The sequence below is a fragment of the Asparagus officinalis genome, chromosome 4 (assembly GCF_001876935.1).
Source record: "Asparagus officinalis chromosome 4, Aspof.V1, whole genome shotgun sequence".
Lineage (NCBI taxonomy): Eukaryota > Viridiplantae > Streptophyta > Magnoliopsida > Asparagales > Asparagaceae > Asparagus > Asparagus officinalis.
Window position 1 is genome coordinate 2498922 of NC_033797.1, and position 18144 is coordinate 2517065.

At 43.6% G+C, this 18144-nt stretch overlaps 1 protein-coding gene across 5 annotated transcripts in view; it reads right to left on the bottom strand.

The window, feature by feature from the left end:
- Positions 1-17434, bottom strand: part of LOC109836347 — a 35647-nt gene extending 18213 nt beyond the window's left edge. For 3 of the 5 annotated variants that reach the window (XM_020404220.1, XM_020404218.1, XM_020404219.1), the window contains exons 1-6: positions 17225-17434; positions 13564-13671; positions 8398-8446; positions 8260-8331; positions 8112-8177; positions 7960-8031 (exon numbers count right to left, since the gene is read on the bottom strand). In XM_020404220.1, coding sequence (XP_020259809.1) covers positions 7960-8031; positions 8112-8177; positions 8260-8331; positions 8398-8446; positions 13564-13671; positions 17225-17323 — 466 coding nt within the window. In that variant the 5' untranslated portion in view covers positions 17324-17434. Of the gene's footprint in view, positions 1-7959; positions 8032-8111; positions 8178-8259; positions 8332-8397; positions 8447-13563; positions 13672-13775; positions 13972-14057; positions 14294-17224 lie in introns of those variants that run through there. The other 2 variants (XM_020404222.1, XM_020404221.1) reach the window with 2 other exon arrangements.

An 18144-nucleotide genomic window follows, 5' to 3' on the forward strand; every position in this document is an offset into this window, starting at 1 on the left:
CGGTCAACGCGTTGCAACAAAAGTCAACGTTCGAGGATCCAAAATCCACACCAATCAACGTTCGACGATTCAAAACCCTGAGGGTCAACGCCGGTCAACGCGTAGCCCTAGGTCAACGCCAGTCAGTGCGTTGCGACAAAAGTCAACGTTTGACGATTCGAAACCCTAGGGTCAACGCCGGTCAACGCGTAACCCTAGGTCAACGCCAGTCAACGCGTTGCGACAAAAGTCAACGTTCGAGGATGAAAATCCACACCAATCAACGTTCGACGATTCAAAACCCTAAGGGTCAACGCCGGTCAACGCGTAACCCTAGGTCAACGCCAGCCAACGCGTTGCGACAAAAGTCAACGTTCGAGGATGAAAATCCACAACGTTTGACGATTCAAAACCCATGTCCAAAGTATTCCAGCCTCTTCTATAAAAGAAACGAGTCCGGAACGCTTTGGAGGGGGTATCTGTAGGCATCGAAAATTGCCTATAAGTCTCCACGAACGGTTCAGTGTTAAAGAGCGATGATGAACGTCACTATCCGATCCACAAGAGTCCAATTGACGTCGACGAACGACTGAAGTGAATCGACGAGCTACGTAAGCGGATAGGATTTCGGAACAACGAAGAACCATGAATGTCACTATCCGAGCCACAGGAGTCCAATTGACGTCGATGAACGACTGAAGTGAATCAACGAGCTACGTAAGCGGATAGGATTTCGGAACAACGAAGACCCGGACCAATCGGGAACCCGGTGGTGTTCACAAAAAGGACAACGCCCTTCATGCCTCGATCACTCTACAGACAATCCAACCACCAGAGCGGATCGAACTCTTCGTCAAGCCTCCAACGCACTTGGAATCACTCAAATCCGAGTTCGGACGAAGAATTTACGGAGAAAACAATCGAATACACCTCAAACAGAGCTCCGGAGGTAAAAACACCGCGCCGGTGGGTGTTCTAGGAAAAGCCTAAGATACCCCAGGGGTGTGCTGCGGCCATGGCCGAGACACCAGGGGGTGTCTAGGCCCCCTAGAGCCCTCATTCACCTATAAATACCCCCCCTTGGGCCTTTGTTTTGGGGAGGATTTTTTGGAGAGCCTTGGCGAAGCCCTGCTGCAGTGAAGAGTGACTGTGCGCTTCAACAAGGAGAGGTCCACATCAGAGCCTTCATCACCCATTCCCCCTTTGCCTTAGTATTACCCTTCGCCGGTAATCACTAAGAAGAGCCGATATCTCGTTTTAGCCGAGATAGACGCTTAAAGCTTCTAGATCTCACGCGGATCGACGAAGCTCTGTCCGATTCTTTCGGAACAGATCTGATTGCCCGGTGGTCCACGGATATCAACGTCCCCGTCACAGGCCAAAGACCCACGCAAGCAAGAGATGATAAACGGATCTTGCGTTTGTTTGAAAAGAGTTGTATTTTTTTGTTTTCATTGTGTAAGAGTCTTATAAAAAGGCTATCTTTTTGTTTCATTGTAACGATTGAAGTTGTAATGAATGCAGCAATTAATACAACAACTTTTTCCGCAAACAGCGAGCTCTCCACCCCATTTCGACATCATGGCGCAGTTGGCCAATATCCCGGCTAGGATAACCCTATACGAGTTATTGCGTCTGTCCAAAGATACAAGGAAAGCATTACAAGAGGCCTTGAGCGATTCTGAAGCTTTTCTAACTCGAATCAAGCCATCTCCTGAAGGACCAGAGCCGTCAGCTCAGCACTGCAATCTCGCGGCGCATCATTTTCCATGCATCTCTTTCACCAAGGAAGACATGCAGACGAAGAACTCAAAGCATGATCGGCCCTTGTACTTCACCGGGCACATTAGCTCCAGCATGGTCAACCGGATCCAAGTTGATCCGGGTTCTGCTGTTAGCATCATGCCATTCCGATTGATGCATCATCTCGGAATCCCGACAAGCAAATTAGCCTCCACTGGCACTACGATTTACGGATTTAACACCTTATGGATTCAACACCAGCGGGTCTAGACCCTTGGGAAAGATCCGAATCAAATGCCAGATCGGGAATTTAAAATCAGAAGTTACTTGCTATGTAATTGATGCAGAAACGTCCTATAACTTACTGTTGGGTCGACCTTGGATCCACGGTAACCTTATAGTTCCGTCAACTTTGCATCAATGCCTCAAGTACGTAGACTCGAATAATGAAGTCAAGACGGGGGTCGTGGATAAGCAACCGTTTAAGGGATTGGATACTGAATCACCGGCCCAAGGAACGGACAGCGGAGATGAAGCTGATACCGAAGCTGGGTTTGATTATGATGGTAGTTTTGTACTTAACGACATTGTACCCATTGTAATCAATCTTGACGATGATAAATCATCGGAAAATAGTTGTAATTGGCAACTTGCCGAAGAACTATCAATAAAGGATGATTTAGAGTACATCGATGTGTTCGCCTGGAATTATGAAGACATGTCCGGGCTCGATCCAAATGTAGCTGTGCATCGTCTCAATATTAAGTCGGATGTCAAACCTGTCAAACAACAACAAAGACGGTTTCGTCCGCAAATGATGGAGGCGATCGAAGCTGAGGTTAAAAAGTTTGTGGACTCGGGCTTCATTACAGAAGAGCAACATCCAGAGTGGCTTGCCAATATTGTCCCAGTCCTTAAGAAGAACGGGAAGATCAGGGTTTGTATTGACTTTAGAGACCTCAACGCTGCTTGCCCAAAAGATGATTTTCCCCTTCCCATCACGGATGTCATCATCGACAATACGTGTGGGTTCGAGAGGATGTCTTTCATGGATGGTTTCTCTGGTTATAACCAAATAAAGATGCATCCAGATGATGAAAAGCATACCGCATTTAGAACGCCTCTCGGCGTCTTCTGCTACACAGTTATGCCCTTCGGCTTGAAGAATGCAGGTGCTACATATCAACGAGCCATGTCAAAGATCTTTCAGGAGCATCTCCGAAAGACTGTCGAATGCTACGTAGACGATCTGGTCGTGAAAAGTCGTGATAAAAAGGATCACATTAAAGACTTGAAGACCATGTTCGACTTGATGCGAGCCCATCAATTGAAGATGAATCCTACCAAGTCTTTCCTCGGAATGTCGAGTGGAAAATTCCTGGGATTCGTCGTCACCACCAAAGGTATTCACATCGATCCTGATAAAGTAAAGGCGATTAATGAATTGCAACCGCCAAGAAACCTCAAGGAGCTCAGAGGATTGCAAGGGCGATTAGCTTATATTCGTCGGTTCATCTCGAACCTCTCAGGAAAATGCCAACCATTCTCCAAGCTCGCAAAGAAGGGCGTGTCTTTTGTATGGGATGACGCTTGTCAAAAGGCATTCGAGAGTATTAAAGAATATCTCTCGAAACCTCCTGTACTCGTTGCACCGAAATCGGGCAAACCGTTCTTGATTTATGTCAAGGCGACGAGCCACTCATTAAGTGCATTACTTGCACAAGATGACGATAACGGTCATGAGCAGACAGTATATTATTTGAGCCGAACCATGGTAGGCGCCGAATCTCGATATCCTATGATTGAGAGAGAATGCCTCGCCTTGGTGTTCGCCATTCAGAAGATGCGGCATTATTTGGTCGCAGCAAGTATGGCGTCTATATTTCGACGGCGCGTCACGAGCAACTAATGTAGCAAGTGCTCCTGGAAGTTCTAAGATTTCTTCCGGAGTGGGAGTTGTCTTAGTTTCCCCAGGAAAACACGTGATGCCTCGAGCTTACTCGTTGACTGAACCGTGCTCGAATAATGTAGCAGAGTATAACGCATTGATTATAGGACTCAACTTCGCTAAGGAGCTGGGGGTTGAGTATCTCGAGGCTTTCGGTGATTCTCAGCTAATAGTCAAGCAAGTCCAAGGAGAATATGAAGTCCGAAGTCAAGATTTAATTCCATACCATAAGATGGTAGTAGAGATAGCGGAATCATTCGAGGGATTCTTTATCGAACATATTCCACGGCTACAGAATACTTATGCAGACGCGTTAGCAGCATTAGCCGTATCACTGGCGCAGCCTCCTGAGACAGAATAGTTCATTACGGTAAGGACTCACCAACTCCTAGTACCGCTTTACAATGAAGATGCCAACGAAGAAGAGGTTCAAGAAGTGCACGCTACTCAAGTCGAGTTTGAACCACGAGATTGGCGTTTCCCCATCATCGACTACGTCTTGCATGGAATCTTGCCAGAAGATGTAAAGGAAAGAGAGTCAATCCGGCGAAGAGCACCAAGATTCTACTACAATACGGAGAATCGAACGCGATACCGCAGGGGGTACTATGAAGAGGTCCTTAGGGAGGCGCATGAAGGAGAGTGTGACGCACACCAACCTGGTCTCAAGCTTTACGATCGCATCAGAAGAATGGGGTATTTTTGGCCTTCCATGATGAGTGATGCAATCACGTATGCCCGAAAGTGTAATGCGTGTCAAATACACGGGAATTATATGCACCAACCTCCGGAGCATCTACATCCTTCGGTTACGTCATGGACATTCGAGACTTGGGGAATGGACATTATTGGCCCTATAAATCCCCCATCAGTCAAAGGCGACCGGTTCATCCTGGCAATTACCGATTACTTCTCCAAATGGGCTGAAGCAGTTCCACTCAGAGAAGTTAAAACGAGTAATGTCATTGCATTCATCAAGCACCACATCATCTATAGGTATGGTGTTCCAAGACGAATCATACATGACAACGGTCCTCAGTTTGTCAGCAACGCCTTCATAAGGTTCTGCGAAAAGTTTAAAATTCAAGATATCTCGTCGACGGCTTATAATCCTACAGCGAATGGATTAGCTGAAGCCTTCAACAAGACTATCATCAAACTCTTGTCAAAGATCGTGAAAACTAATAAACGAGACTGGGATGACAAGCTTGGCGTGGCTCTATGGGCCTATCGGACCACGGTGCGCACACCAACGGGAGCAACCCCGTATTCGCTGGTATACGGATGTGAAGCCGTTCTTCCATTGGAGATCCAAATCCCATCTCTTCGGATCGCTCTTGCAACCCAGATGACGACCGATGATCCTTCGACAAAAAGGTTCGACAAAGGAGTTTCAAAGAATGAGATCTGGTCCTCACTGCTCGCCGACCGATGATCCTTAACTCCAAAAAGAAGGGTAAATTTGAACCCAAATGGGAGGGACCATTCGTAGTGGAGACAGTCTACTCGAGTGGCGCATATCGTCTTATCACCAAGGACGGTGACTGGCTTATGATGCCGATAAATGGCAAGTTCCTGAAAAGATATTATCCTTAGTATATTCAGGATAACCAATGCATCGGGAAGTTCCCGGAAGAATACTACATGGGTATTCTTAGGGATAACCCAATCATTGTAGAATTGACGAATAAGAAATCTACATTCGAACTCTGAATGTCAGAATGTTTCTTATGAGTTATTTTCCTGAGATGAGATCTAATCCTCTGATAAGTTAATCTTTCTTCACCAAACCATCCGCTGATCAAATTAAACGACAGTGGATCCACCAACATTTCCATCTGCCAGTCATTGGCATTTCTCAGACTCAACATGTTAGGTCATAATCACCTAGCGTTAAAGTCTCCCTTTGAGTGATAATACGAGTTGGCACTTTCTTTGCTACCCGTATTCCACTTTCTTTGCCTTCTGGTCAAACCTATAAAAGTTAGGGCCAAAGCCAAATTCCTCTCTCGATTCCTTCCATGAACGAGAGGTCCACTTGGAACAGTCAAACCTATAAAAGTTAGGATTGTTCCCGATCTCGCTTAGTCAAGCCAATACGAGTTGGCACTTTCTTTGCTACCCGTATTCCACTTTCTTTGCTTTCTGGTCAAACCTATAAAAGTTAGGGCCAAAGCCAAAATCCCCTCTCGATTCCTCCAATGAACGAGAGGTCCACTTTCAAATCGAGTGACCAATCCTATAAAAGTTAGGGTCGTTCGAACCTTTTCGATTCTCGGAGTGGAGATCCCACTCTTAGTTTCATCCTTCCGGATTCTGGGGGTGGAGATCCCACCTCGAGTTTCCTTTCCAGCTGAAGATAGAATATAAAATTCTTCCTCTTCAGCACCGGGAGATAGAATATAAAATTCTTCCTCTCCCGTTTCCTTTCCACCTGAATATAAAATATAAAATTCTTCCTCTTCAGCACCGGGAGATAGAATATAAAATTCTTCCTCTCCCGTTTCCTTTCCAGTTGAAGATAGAATATAAAATTCTTCCTCTTCAGCACCGGGAGATAGAATATAAAATTCTTCCTCTCCCGTTTCTCAGTCTGTCTTTGCTCTTAGAAAAGACACAATTCTCAACTTCCAATCCGGGTACTTGCTGCACGGGGAATTTTATCTCGACTTCTAAATAGAGATAAGCCTACGCCTAACACGCGTTGCCGGTTTAGTCTTTTACCGATTGAAGAAGACACCAGAATCCAGTCTGGGGAATTTTATCCCGAAGCCTAAGAAGGGATATTCCAAAGTCCATGTCTAACACACATTGCCGGTTTAGTCTTTTACCGATTGAAGAAGACACCAGAATTCCAGTCTGGGGAATTTCATCCTGAAGCCTAAGTAGGGATAAGTCAACGCCTAACACGCGTTGCCGGGTAGTCTATTCCCGTGAGAAAGACGAAGCCTATGTATTCAAAATCATAGCACAAAGCCTCAGAGAATCGACTCTCTTAGCACAACGTTACATGTGAGACGGGTTTAATAATTCACATGCTAGTCCGATTTCAAACGGTAATCGGTAAAGACATATCAAACTCGTTGAGGGCTGGGGGTTTGCCAAAAATCCCATAAATCTGTCATTCGGAAGAAATACAAAAAAAAATCACAAGAAAGAAGCAAATGCGGAGTTTCTATTAATAGATCGAGTCAAAAGCATACAACAAAAAGGAGTTTCTATTAATAGATCGAGTCAAAAGCATACAACAAAAAGCTCGTTAGCCCGAAGGCAGCTGGCGGCTGAGAATATGAGACTTTAAGCTAAAAAGTCTATCTACATAACTCCGCTCAAGTCCCGCCTGCAGATCAGCTCGGGCAGATTCCTCAGAACTGCTTAAAATCCCCGCAGCTTCACTCTTCAGCTTCATCAGTCTCTCCTGGGTGGATCCGAGCTCCTCGAGTGCCTGTTCACGAGAACGCTCTAGTCCAGCCAGGTCATCTACAATAAGAGCAGTAGATTCCTCAACGCACTTCAAGGCCTCTTTCAACCTAGTCATTTCCTCGCGGTTCGAGTCCTATCTTTCCTCGCCACGTGTGACTGAAGCTCGCACCCGATGGAAGATCTCAGGTCACGCCACTGTGCCAGCCTATGCTCCAACTGAGAGGACACGAAAGAAGAAGCCCCGTTAACCTCCAATTCCTTCAACTCTCGTATCTCTGACTCCAGGACAGCGAAATCGGCAGTAAAGGAATCGGCCAATTCCGGGTATCCTTCTTTCCTCATCATCATGTGGCGAGAAAAGGAACGCCTGAACTGATCAAAGCCGCCTCCTCTATGAAGAAGCTTCTCGATCAGGCCGTTATAAAAGACAGTGAAGAAGCTGAGGTCCGTACGAAAAACCTCTGTCAGGATCAGTATCGACCAGAAGGGCGCGGACACGCTCGTATAAAGAAGATCGAGATCCTACAAGCAACAACATAGAAGTTCAGCGGATTATCGAATACGATAAGGAAATTCAAAAGGCAAGTTCTGAGCATACAAACGCCAACGGACGTCCCCTCAGGTTGAGGTCCGACAGGCTCTGAGACAGTGGCAGAAGTAGTCATGGAGGGTATATCAACCCCTGCAGGCAGATTGCTCATACCACTCGGCAAGGGCGGGGAGGCGCCACTTCTATGCAGGCTTTCAGCCCCGGGAACTGTAGTAGTATCAGGCCCAACGACCGGTCCTATAGTTACACTCCTATATTAGCCAAATGGAAATTTGGACAAATAAGGAGAATCAGGACAAGAAGATCATATGCATACCTGCAATCCCCCCGTCCTCAGACGCAGCCGGAATGCCAAGAGTCATAAGAGTATCGGCCCAAGCGGCTGGGCCTATAGTGGCACCCTCTTATTAGTCAAAATAAAAATTTAGACAAATAAGGAGGATTGGGATAATAAGGTCATCTGCATACCTGTAGGTACATCATCCGTAGGCATCTGAGGAATGCCAGGAGTCATAAGAGAATCAGTCCCGGTGGCTGGTCTTATGATTGCACTCGTATGTTAGTCAACAGTCAGATGAACATAGAGAAGTACGATATCCCTAAATCGTATGCGTACCTGCGAGTCCGTCACTCCGAGGCAAGCTAGATATGTCAGGAATCGATATCGGGCTAATCCCAATGGTTGGCGCTGCAATATTAATCCTTCGTCAGTCAGATAAAAGATCAGGCAAGAGGAAGGGAATCAGATATATACCGGTGGATGAATCATTCCCAAAGAATGGTCTCTCGGTTCCTCTGAAAATCTGCAACGAAAAACAGCAAGTCAGGTACAATCTAAAATATGAATACGCGAAATTTAAAAGGGAAATTAAGAACTTTAATCGAAATCCTATGTATAAATAGGATTTTATAATTGAAGTCTAGTTAAACCTACGAATTTCGTGCATTCGAAACAATGATTGTCATGACTCGCGGTGAATTTTGGTGTAATACCCAAAATATCCTTCGTGTTCAAGGCTAAATTCGGGTCAAGGACACACTCGGGTTGGGTCATGGTCATCATATTTGATCATATAGCACCCCCCGATATCCCACAATTTTGGTTAATTTTACAAATAAGCCCTTTTGTAGAATTGAGCCAATTTTGCATATAGACCCCTTCACTAATTCCAATTTAACGTCCACATACCCTTACCAAAACTTTGGTTATTAGGTTGTAGTCTAAATTGTTGGAATTTCAGCCACAAATTTTAGCCCTTTTGCAAATAAACCCCTCAAACAACATTGGTTTTCTTGCATAAAACACCCCTCAAATTTTCGACCAAGTGGACATGCAATCCAAAGCCTAATTTCAGTCCCATTTTGCATAAAAGCCCCCTCAAATTTTCGGCCATATTGTAACTTTACATAAAGGCCCCCCAAATTTCGACCCTATGGTAACCTAGCATAAAACCCCCCCAAATTCTTGTGCCTACACAACCCATCATCAAAGAGCCTATCCTCTAACTCATAAGAACATAAAGCTATGATCTTTCTTGAAAAAGAGAAAAGTTTTGAAGGGGAACTTACCAAATCAAGAGGCTCTTCTTGAGCTTGAAGATGATGAAACCCTAGCTTGGAGGAGATGGTATTTTCGGCCAAGGAGAAAACACCAAAAAATCCGAAACTTCTTGATGAGGTTTATGGGTTTTGAGTTTTGAAAACAATGGTGTATGGAGTATGGAGGAAGAAGAAGGGGTTCAAAATTTAAGAGGGAAATCCTTTTGAATTTTGAAAAGAGGGGGAAACAAAAGAGGAAAGAAACAAAAGAGAAAGCAAAAAGGGGAGAGAGGGGGAGTGTCTCGGCCCTAGAACCGAGACACCCAAGGGTGTCTCGGCCAAGGGTGAGACACCCACGGGTGTTTCGGGTCCCGTTTTGTCCCTGTACGCCTATGTTAGGCCCGAATTCGCCCGTTTTCATCGATTATTGGATGTCTTGATGAAAATCGACACCAATTAACATTCGATGCGCGAAACCCTAGGGTCAACGATTGGTCAACGCGTAACCTTAGGTCAACGCCAGTCAACGCGTTGCAACACGAGTCAACGTTTGACGATTCAAAACCCTAAGGTCAACGCCGGTCAATGCGTAACCCTAGATCAACGCCAATCAACGCGTTGCGATCAGAGTCAACGTTTGACGATTCAAAACCCTAAGGTCAACGCTGGTCAACGCGTAACCCTAGGTCAACGCCAATCAACGCGTTGCGATCAGCATCCAATGACGATTCGAAACCCTAGGGTCAACACCGGTCAACGCGTAACCCTAGGTCAACGCCAGTCAACGCGTTGCGATCAGAGTCAACGTTTGACGATTCAAAACCCTAAGGGTCAACGCCGGTCAACGTGTAACCCTAGGTCAACACCAGTCAACGCGTTGCGACAAAAAGTCAACACACGGTGATCTGAAACCCTAAGGTCAACGCCGGTCAACGCGTAACCCTAGGTCAACGCCAGTCAACGCGTTGCGACAAAAAGTCAACACACGGTGATCCGAAACCCTAAGGTCAACGCCGGTCAACGCGTGACCCTAGGTCAACGCCAGTCAACGCGTTGCGACAAAAAGTCAACACACGGTGATCCGAAACCCTAAGTCAACACAATGTGACGGAGGTAGTTCAAAGTCAACTCAATGACACGAGCCAAACTCAATTCATCAGCTGCAGACTCGAGACTCCGACGACGGCCAAGCAATAAACGCAGTGCCGGAAGAACTTCGGCTATTCGTCAAAGCATCGAATAGACCGAAAATCGAAGGAGCCAAGAGTTGAAGCTAACTACAGGTCCTTACGCCGACTGAAGGCTAGACCAATCACATCCAAAGTATTCCAGCCTCTTCTATAAAAGAAACGAGTCCGGAACGCTTTGAAGGGGGTATCTGTAGGCATCGAAAATTGCCTATAGGTCTCCACGAACGGTTCAGTGTTAAAGAACGACGATGAACGTCCCTATCCGATCCACAGGAGTCCAATTGACGTCGATGAACGATTTAAGTGAATCGACGAACTACGTGAGTTGATAGGATTTCGGAACAACGAAGACCCAGGCCAATCGGGAACCCGGCGATGTTCACAAAAAGGACAATGTCATTCATGCCTCGATCACTCTACAGATAATCCAACCACCGGAGCGGATCGAACTCTTCGTCATGCATCCAACGCACTTGGAATCACTCAAATCCGAGTTCGGGCGAAGAATTTACGGCGAAAACAGTCGAATACACCTCAACGGAGTTTCGGGAATTCCAAAACACCCCAAGGGGTGTCTCGGAAATTCCGAGAGACCCCAAGGTGTCTCGGAAATTTCCGAGACACCCCTGGGGTGTCTCGGATTTTTCTGAGACACCCAGGGGTGTCTAGGCCCCCTAGGTGCTCCTATTGCCTATAAATAGCCCCCTTGGGCCTCATTTTTGTAGATCGGGATTTTCGAAGAAGATTGGCGAAGCCCTGCTGCAGTGAAGAGTGATCGAGCGCTTCAACAAGGAGAGGAGAGGTCTTCATCAGAGCCTTCATCACCCGTCCCCCCTTTTCCTTAGTATTACCCTTCGCCGGTAATCACTAAGAAGAGCAGATATCTCGTTTTAGCCGAGATAGACGCTTCAGGCTTCTAGATCTCACGCGGATCGACGAAGCTCTGTCCGATTTTTCGGAACAGATCTGAGTGCCAGGTAGTCCACGGATATTGACGTCCCCGTCACAGGCCAAAGACCCACGCAAACAAGAGACGATAAACGGATCTTGCGTTTGTTTTGACGAGAGTTGTAACTTTTGTTTTCATTGTGTAAGAGTCTTATAAAAAGACAATCTTTTTTTGTTTCATTGTAACGATTGAAGTTGTAATGAATACAGCAATGAATACAACAACTTTCTCCGCAAACACTCATCATTGGTCTCTCACCATTTTCACTTTTATCATCATTTTCTCTAAACTAATCAAAGATGAAGCCAAAATACACAAATATGACATCATATATGCAATAATATAAATAATAACGTGTGATCAATTTTAAATGAATATTTAATAAACAAACGTATCGTATATATGTACATCTAGTCAAATTCTAATCGTTAGCAAAATTGAATGTGTTAAATGAACTACCGAATCGAATATAACTAAAAAAATTGTTTGAACAATTATCGAACTATTGGTTAATTATTTGGTTCGATTACATCCTTAGACGTATTAGCATGTAATTTTTACATAATTTGGTGGACTATTTTTTAAATATTATAGATTTGACGGGCTAATATTAAAACAATTCTTAATTTTTTGTGGACACAACTCCTTAACAATAGGATAATCAATTAATAATTTAAAATTTTTACGATGGGCACATTAGTATCGGCGACGGAACGCATCCATCGCCAATAGGTATTGGCGATGTACACGATCCATCGCCAATGTTTTCCGTCGCCAATAGTCATTGGCGACGGATCGTGTACGTCGCCAATAGGTATTGTCGACGGAACACATCCGTCGTTAATAAATATTGGTGACGTATCGCATTCGTCGCCAATAGGTATTGGCGACGGATCGTGTTGCCAATAGGTATTGGCGACGGAAACGATCCGTCGCCAATAGTCATTGGCAATGAAAAAACATTGGCAACGACCAAAATCCGCCGTTAAAACAAAAAATAGTATACAAGTGTATTTGCATGCAAACACAAAAAATAGTCAGACTTAAATCAATAACAATCAAAAAGAACTTCCACATTACTTGGATAACACCGATCAAAAAGAACTTCCTTCTTCACCTTAAACAATGCAACTTACTAAGAAGACAAGGCACAACCTCAAACCCGACCACCATAAAACCCGGAGGCAAATCAAACCCAGATTTTGATTTTTCCATATTGGGTATCGCCTTTACGGCATCCCCAGTACCCATAACCCTAGCCACATTGGTCTCCTCATATTTAAGAATCAAAATGGTAAACTTCAAATGGTTAAACAAGTAATAAGCATCATCAACTGGATACTCGGCCCATCGAAGGAAGTAATCATTGGTGTATCGAATCGTGGGCAAGTCACTACATTAGCTAATCATATACAAGAGATCTTAGTATAAAATACCCAAGTCAAAAAATAAAATGAAAAATCCCCATTTACTCACCAGCACGAGAGCTAGGACAGTCGACGAGCGACGACGAGGTCGACGGCAACAGCGAGATCGACAGCAACGACGACTGTGATGACGGGGGGCGACAGCGACGAAGTTGAAAAACAAGACAATCCAAATTCCCAACACGAGAGTTGAGATGGGCGACGAACGACAGCAAGATCGACGACGACGGGCGATTGCGACGGCGGTGAGTGACAACAACGACGGCGGCGAAGGTCACGAGAAAAGGGATTTCCGTTTTTTAAATTAGAGCCGAGTTGAAAAGGGGGGAAATGAGAGAGAGAAAGATATAGTGGTTTACATTAGGCTAATGAAAGGGTTTTTTTTGGGTTTTTACCATGTTTCTGTATAAATGCAAGTGCTTTACCTACTGTATTTTGAAAATTAGGTTTAAAGACAAAAACAAAATGAATTTGGTTTAAAGATACAAGTAATAATGATTGGGTTTATAGGTAAAGTTGAGTAAACAAATGGGCCTAGAAATAAAAACCCATATATCATAAAAATTAGAAACTTTGATGAGAAATCATTAAGTATATACCAATCTAAAATTAATCTTATACTTACAACCAATTCTTTAATTTTTTTTTTCACTTTTTGTTATTTCCCTCTACATTTTCATAGCCCTGGGGCAGTATATAAGCTCTTCTAGCAAGAAGAGTCGGGGGCATAGTCAAAGCGTCTTGTGATATAATAAATTCCAAATTAAATGTATGAAACTAATCACATAATATCAATTTTAATAATATGCTCATACCAGGTTTTCACTCAAATACTTATGCTCGATCCGAGCATAAGGAGTAGATCCTAAAAAGTGGTCGTATAGCTTTGATCTGCGATTAGCCGATGTCGTCTCACATATTTTCTACAAAATAAAGTATTTTATTAGTATATGAGATGATAATATATAAATAAAAAATAACACGATGACAATAACATATCATAAATTAAAAATAATCCCCTTCTCACCCTCCCACTCGATAATGAGAGTCATCCAATTAAATAGAGAAACTCTCTTATCAAGCTCATAGATCCTCTTCCAATCAGTAGATATTTTTATAAAATATCTTTTCTTTAGATCACTCTTCCAACCCCGAATAAGCTTGGCCATTCTGGAGATAACATAATCCCAAGACTTTGGGTTGTCCTCAAGACAATAATGATCCTACAAGTTGCATGACAAAAAAAATTACACTATAAGAATAATCATTGTGAATTGTAAACAAAATAAGCATTATAATAAATAATTACCATGAGCTTCTCCCAAATCTTCTTTATGCCTTTAAATTCTTGCTCCTCAAAGTTATGAGCAATGTTAATGGAGCATGGATCTCTTATTAAATAGCCAATCAAGTTATTAAATCTGACGGCCCAATCCCCAACAGGAATGTTGCCCTTCCACTCAAAAATAGCTTGGTACCCTTTCGGAGGTATTTTCGTCTTTTCCTCATTCCTATGCCTATCGGGTTTCTCATAATTTTTTTTGCCTACAAAGACAAAAATAAATTTCTTATAAACTTAAATAAATAAATAGGAAATCTCCAAAGTTTACACGATATAACTCATGCTCCAATAGAGCACCTTGAATGAAATAGCTACAAAGGGTGTGATTGTGGCCAATGTCGGGAACCCCCTCGAGATACTTCTCACCTTGAGGAAGAAGGAATTAGGCAACCACCCTTGACTAGATCCGACGAGACCCCAGGACGATCCCCCAGGCATCGAGATGGCGTTCAGCCTCGAAGCAGAACTATGGCTTAGGCTCCTGTTCGTGTTAAGCGCCGACCCCGGTGAGTCCGATGAGGTATTTCTTCATCACGTCACATTTTTCCTCCCCGATGTCAGCAATCCTATGAGAAAAAAGGTATTCCAGCCTAGTAGAAGGCTTCGTCTCCTCCTAAACTGGTCCTTCCCCTGTCGAGGCGACTAAGCGGTGCGCCAGGCAACGACGCTTCTCCAGCAACGGCTCTTGCGCTCTGCTTTGTCTCCTTGAGTAAGCTCGATCAGCTCAAGGCACCCGCCTCGCTTGGGGTACTCTTTCTACATTCCTCCACAGTTTATAGACGAGGGAGGGAGCGGCCTCCTCCTCGGCTAACTTTGCCTCCATGGGAGGAACGTCTCAGCGAAGATGCTTGGCCGACCTAGTAGGTGCCATCATGACTCTAGCCCAGATAGTCTTCATGACTCATCGGACCACATGGGCCCGGCCAATGTCGCCAGTCTCTTTCCATCTAATGCCGAAGTAACCTTCTCTCCACTTGCTAACCGACACCTGTAAAGCAAGTGCCGACGTGACCGTCAACCCATACTTCGCCACCGCCTCTCTGCTCTTGACCAAAGTGACCAATTTACCCTTACCACCTTAGTATAAATATAGGTACTATTTTTGACTTTAGCGAGGACCGAATTCTAAATTCTGATAAAAACTCTTATAACTCTACAAATCATATCACACACGCACAAGAATTACAACTCAAAAACCTCACTCAAATTCATCAACTAACTAGATCGTCGGATGTACAACGGGGGATCCAAGCCCTATCCTCTTACAAATTTCTACTTGTGTAGATTTTTTGGATACCCCAATTCAAGAACTATATATAAAGTCAGGGAAGAAAGTGACCCCTTTATCAATCATCAACAAATTCATCTAAACACGGATATAAGTGACTGTGTGATCACTAATACATCAACAAATGTCAACAACACAACCAAACAATAATCATAAAATAAATTATAACTACAAATTTGACCTACTTATATCACCAATATCGTCTCATAAACAAATCATAGTGTCATATCGATCGCTACCTTCAATCACAGAGATTGTTCAAATTAAATGATCAAGTTGGCCACAATCACAAAACACAAACATTCTTGAATCGATCACCATTAATTACAAAACCATCAACAGCATGTTCTCAATCAAAATAGGTTCTCGACATAAAAGATAATAAAGCATGCGATCTATTAAAATAATGCAAACTCAAAACTACAAATACTCAACATCCAGATCTCAATAACACAGCACTCCTCTTTAAACGATAATACTCAAACCCTACGGAGCTCACCAGCCCGGGTGGAGCCAAAGGCAATGACGGAGGCGTCGACGAGAGCGACAGAGAGGTCGGAGTGGAGGAGGTGGCGGGCGATGGAAAGGCCGATGATCCCGCTACCGACTATGACAACGTCGTGCTACGACTTGCGTAGACCGGCCACAATAGGGATTTAACCTCAGTCAGGGCTCAGTGACGAGACGACGATGGCGATGATCACGAGACGGACACGAGATGCGAATGGGGAAGAAGCGCCGAAGGGGGAAATCATGCTCCGACTTGCGTACAGCGACCACAATGGGGATTTCACCTCGGTCAGGGCTCAGTGACGAGATGACGATGGTGACGAACACGAGACGGACACGAGCTGAGAACGGGGAAGAAGCACCGAAGAAGGGGGAAATCATGCTTCGACTTACATACAACGGCCACAATGGGGATTTCACCTCAGTCAGGGCTCAGTGACGAGATGACAACGGCGACGAACACGAGCTGAGAACGGGGAAGAAGCGCCGAAGAAGGGGGAAATTGGGTTTTTCAGTTAGGGCTCAGAGATGAAAATAGGGAAGAAGATGAGAGGGAGAAAAGTACGGTTTGTCAGCCCCCTCAACCCTTGTCCCCCCCCCCGCCCACACCACCAGCACACAAAAAAAAAAAAACCCAAAAGCTCCTCCATTGTAGGAAGGGCATCCACAACCAATGTTTCGTTCTTCGGAACATACTCTTGACTTCTCTAATAGCATCTGGTCTCATCATTTTATTTTTGTTGTTTGGAAATTGACAATACCAAGTGGAAGGGTCGGGATAGAAATGTTCAGTTTCTAAGAATGTAAGGGCGACTGAGCAAATAGACAAGTTTGGCGGTAAATATGCAAATATGGATGACTTGATGGGTACTTACGCAAAAAGACTCAGAGCAACAAAATTACTTGTAGCATCTCAACCTTAGTGTATACACATCAACACGAAGTATAAATTAACAATGTACAAAATAAAACACATATTAATCCTTTCCACTACGAATCCATTAAACTCTGGTGGAAAGCATGCAACAATTACTAATTTGTAAAGAAAGCCTAAATTTAGCTCAAAAAGTAAATACTCTGGTGGAAAGCATGCAACAATTACTAATTTGTAAAGAAAGCCTAAATTTAGCTCAAAAAGTAAATACAAATTATCATAATTCACCGAATAAACTAGCATTTAATATAGTAAATATTGCTAATCTCGAACCAAATAATAAACAGAAGCAAAGAAAAACAACATCTTACCGGTTATAAGAATTATATGGCATCTGAACTCTAATAAATCTCAAAAAGAACAAAATAAATCATATAAATGGGAATCTGGATGGTAGAATACCTTACTTATTTTCCAAAACCTCCCAATCCAGAATTCGATTTCATCATCAGCAACATTATCCATCATCAAGAGTGTAGTGCAGAAGAAAAGACGCGTCATCTAATTGAATCACAATTTTTCTTTTTCTTTTTTTCTTTTTTTTGTTGCGTGGTGGGTGGGGGGTTGAAAAAGGATGCGGCCAGTTCGAAAACCCTCTAGACTTGAGAGAGGTTGCGGCCAGTTCTGAAACCCTACAATAGAATCTCTGCTATTTATCATCATCCTCGTCTCATCTATATCGTCCATTTTACAGGATCCCACGGACGATAGTGAGAGGGATTGAATGGCAACCTTGTAAATAACTATGATGATTTTAGTGCGGTGGGTAGTTTTGGAAACTTTAGCAGAACGAGACCGGGGCCTTCACTTACAATTAAATGGTATAATAATTTCAATCTTTGACCCGTATATATACATCAGGACATGAATCTGCGATCTGACTTACAATTTCATTTATATATTTTTATCCTACCAAAGATTAAAAAAGACGTCCATAATTGGCAAACATGTCAATAATTGGCAACCAGAGCTGCCACATTCACATTAATATCCAAACAAACATATTCATAGTTCGCATGTTTAATTGAATTTACATCAAGGTTCCGAAGAAATAAACTCCAAATTTTGCTCTAATAACTAATTCTCTCACAAAATATCCGTCCGATATGTAGCATACAAGCAAACCGTCCAACACAAAAAGTAGTCCTGGATACTGAACACCACTCCATCTGCTGAAGAAAGCCGATACTGATGATATCAGTAGTGAGTGATGGGTTGAGATTTCAGATTTAATGTGCAGTTAAAATATGGGATTTGGTTCTGCATAGGTTGATTGGTTCATGTTTCTGGGCTCCGGTCCATGTTGAGGCGACCTTTATACA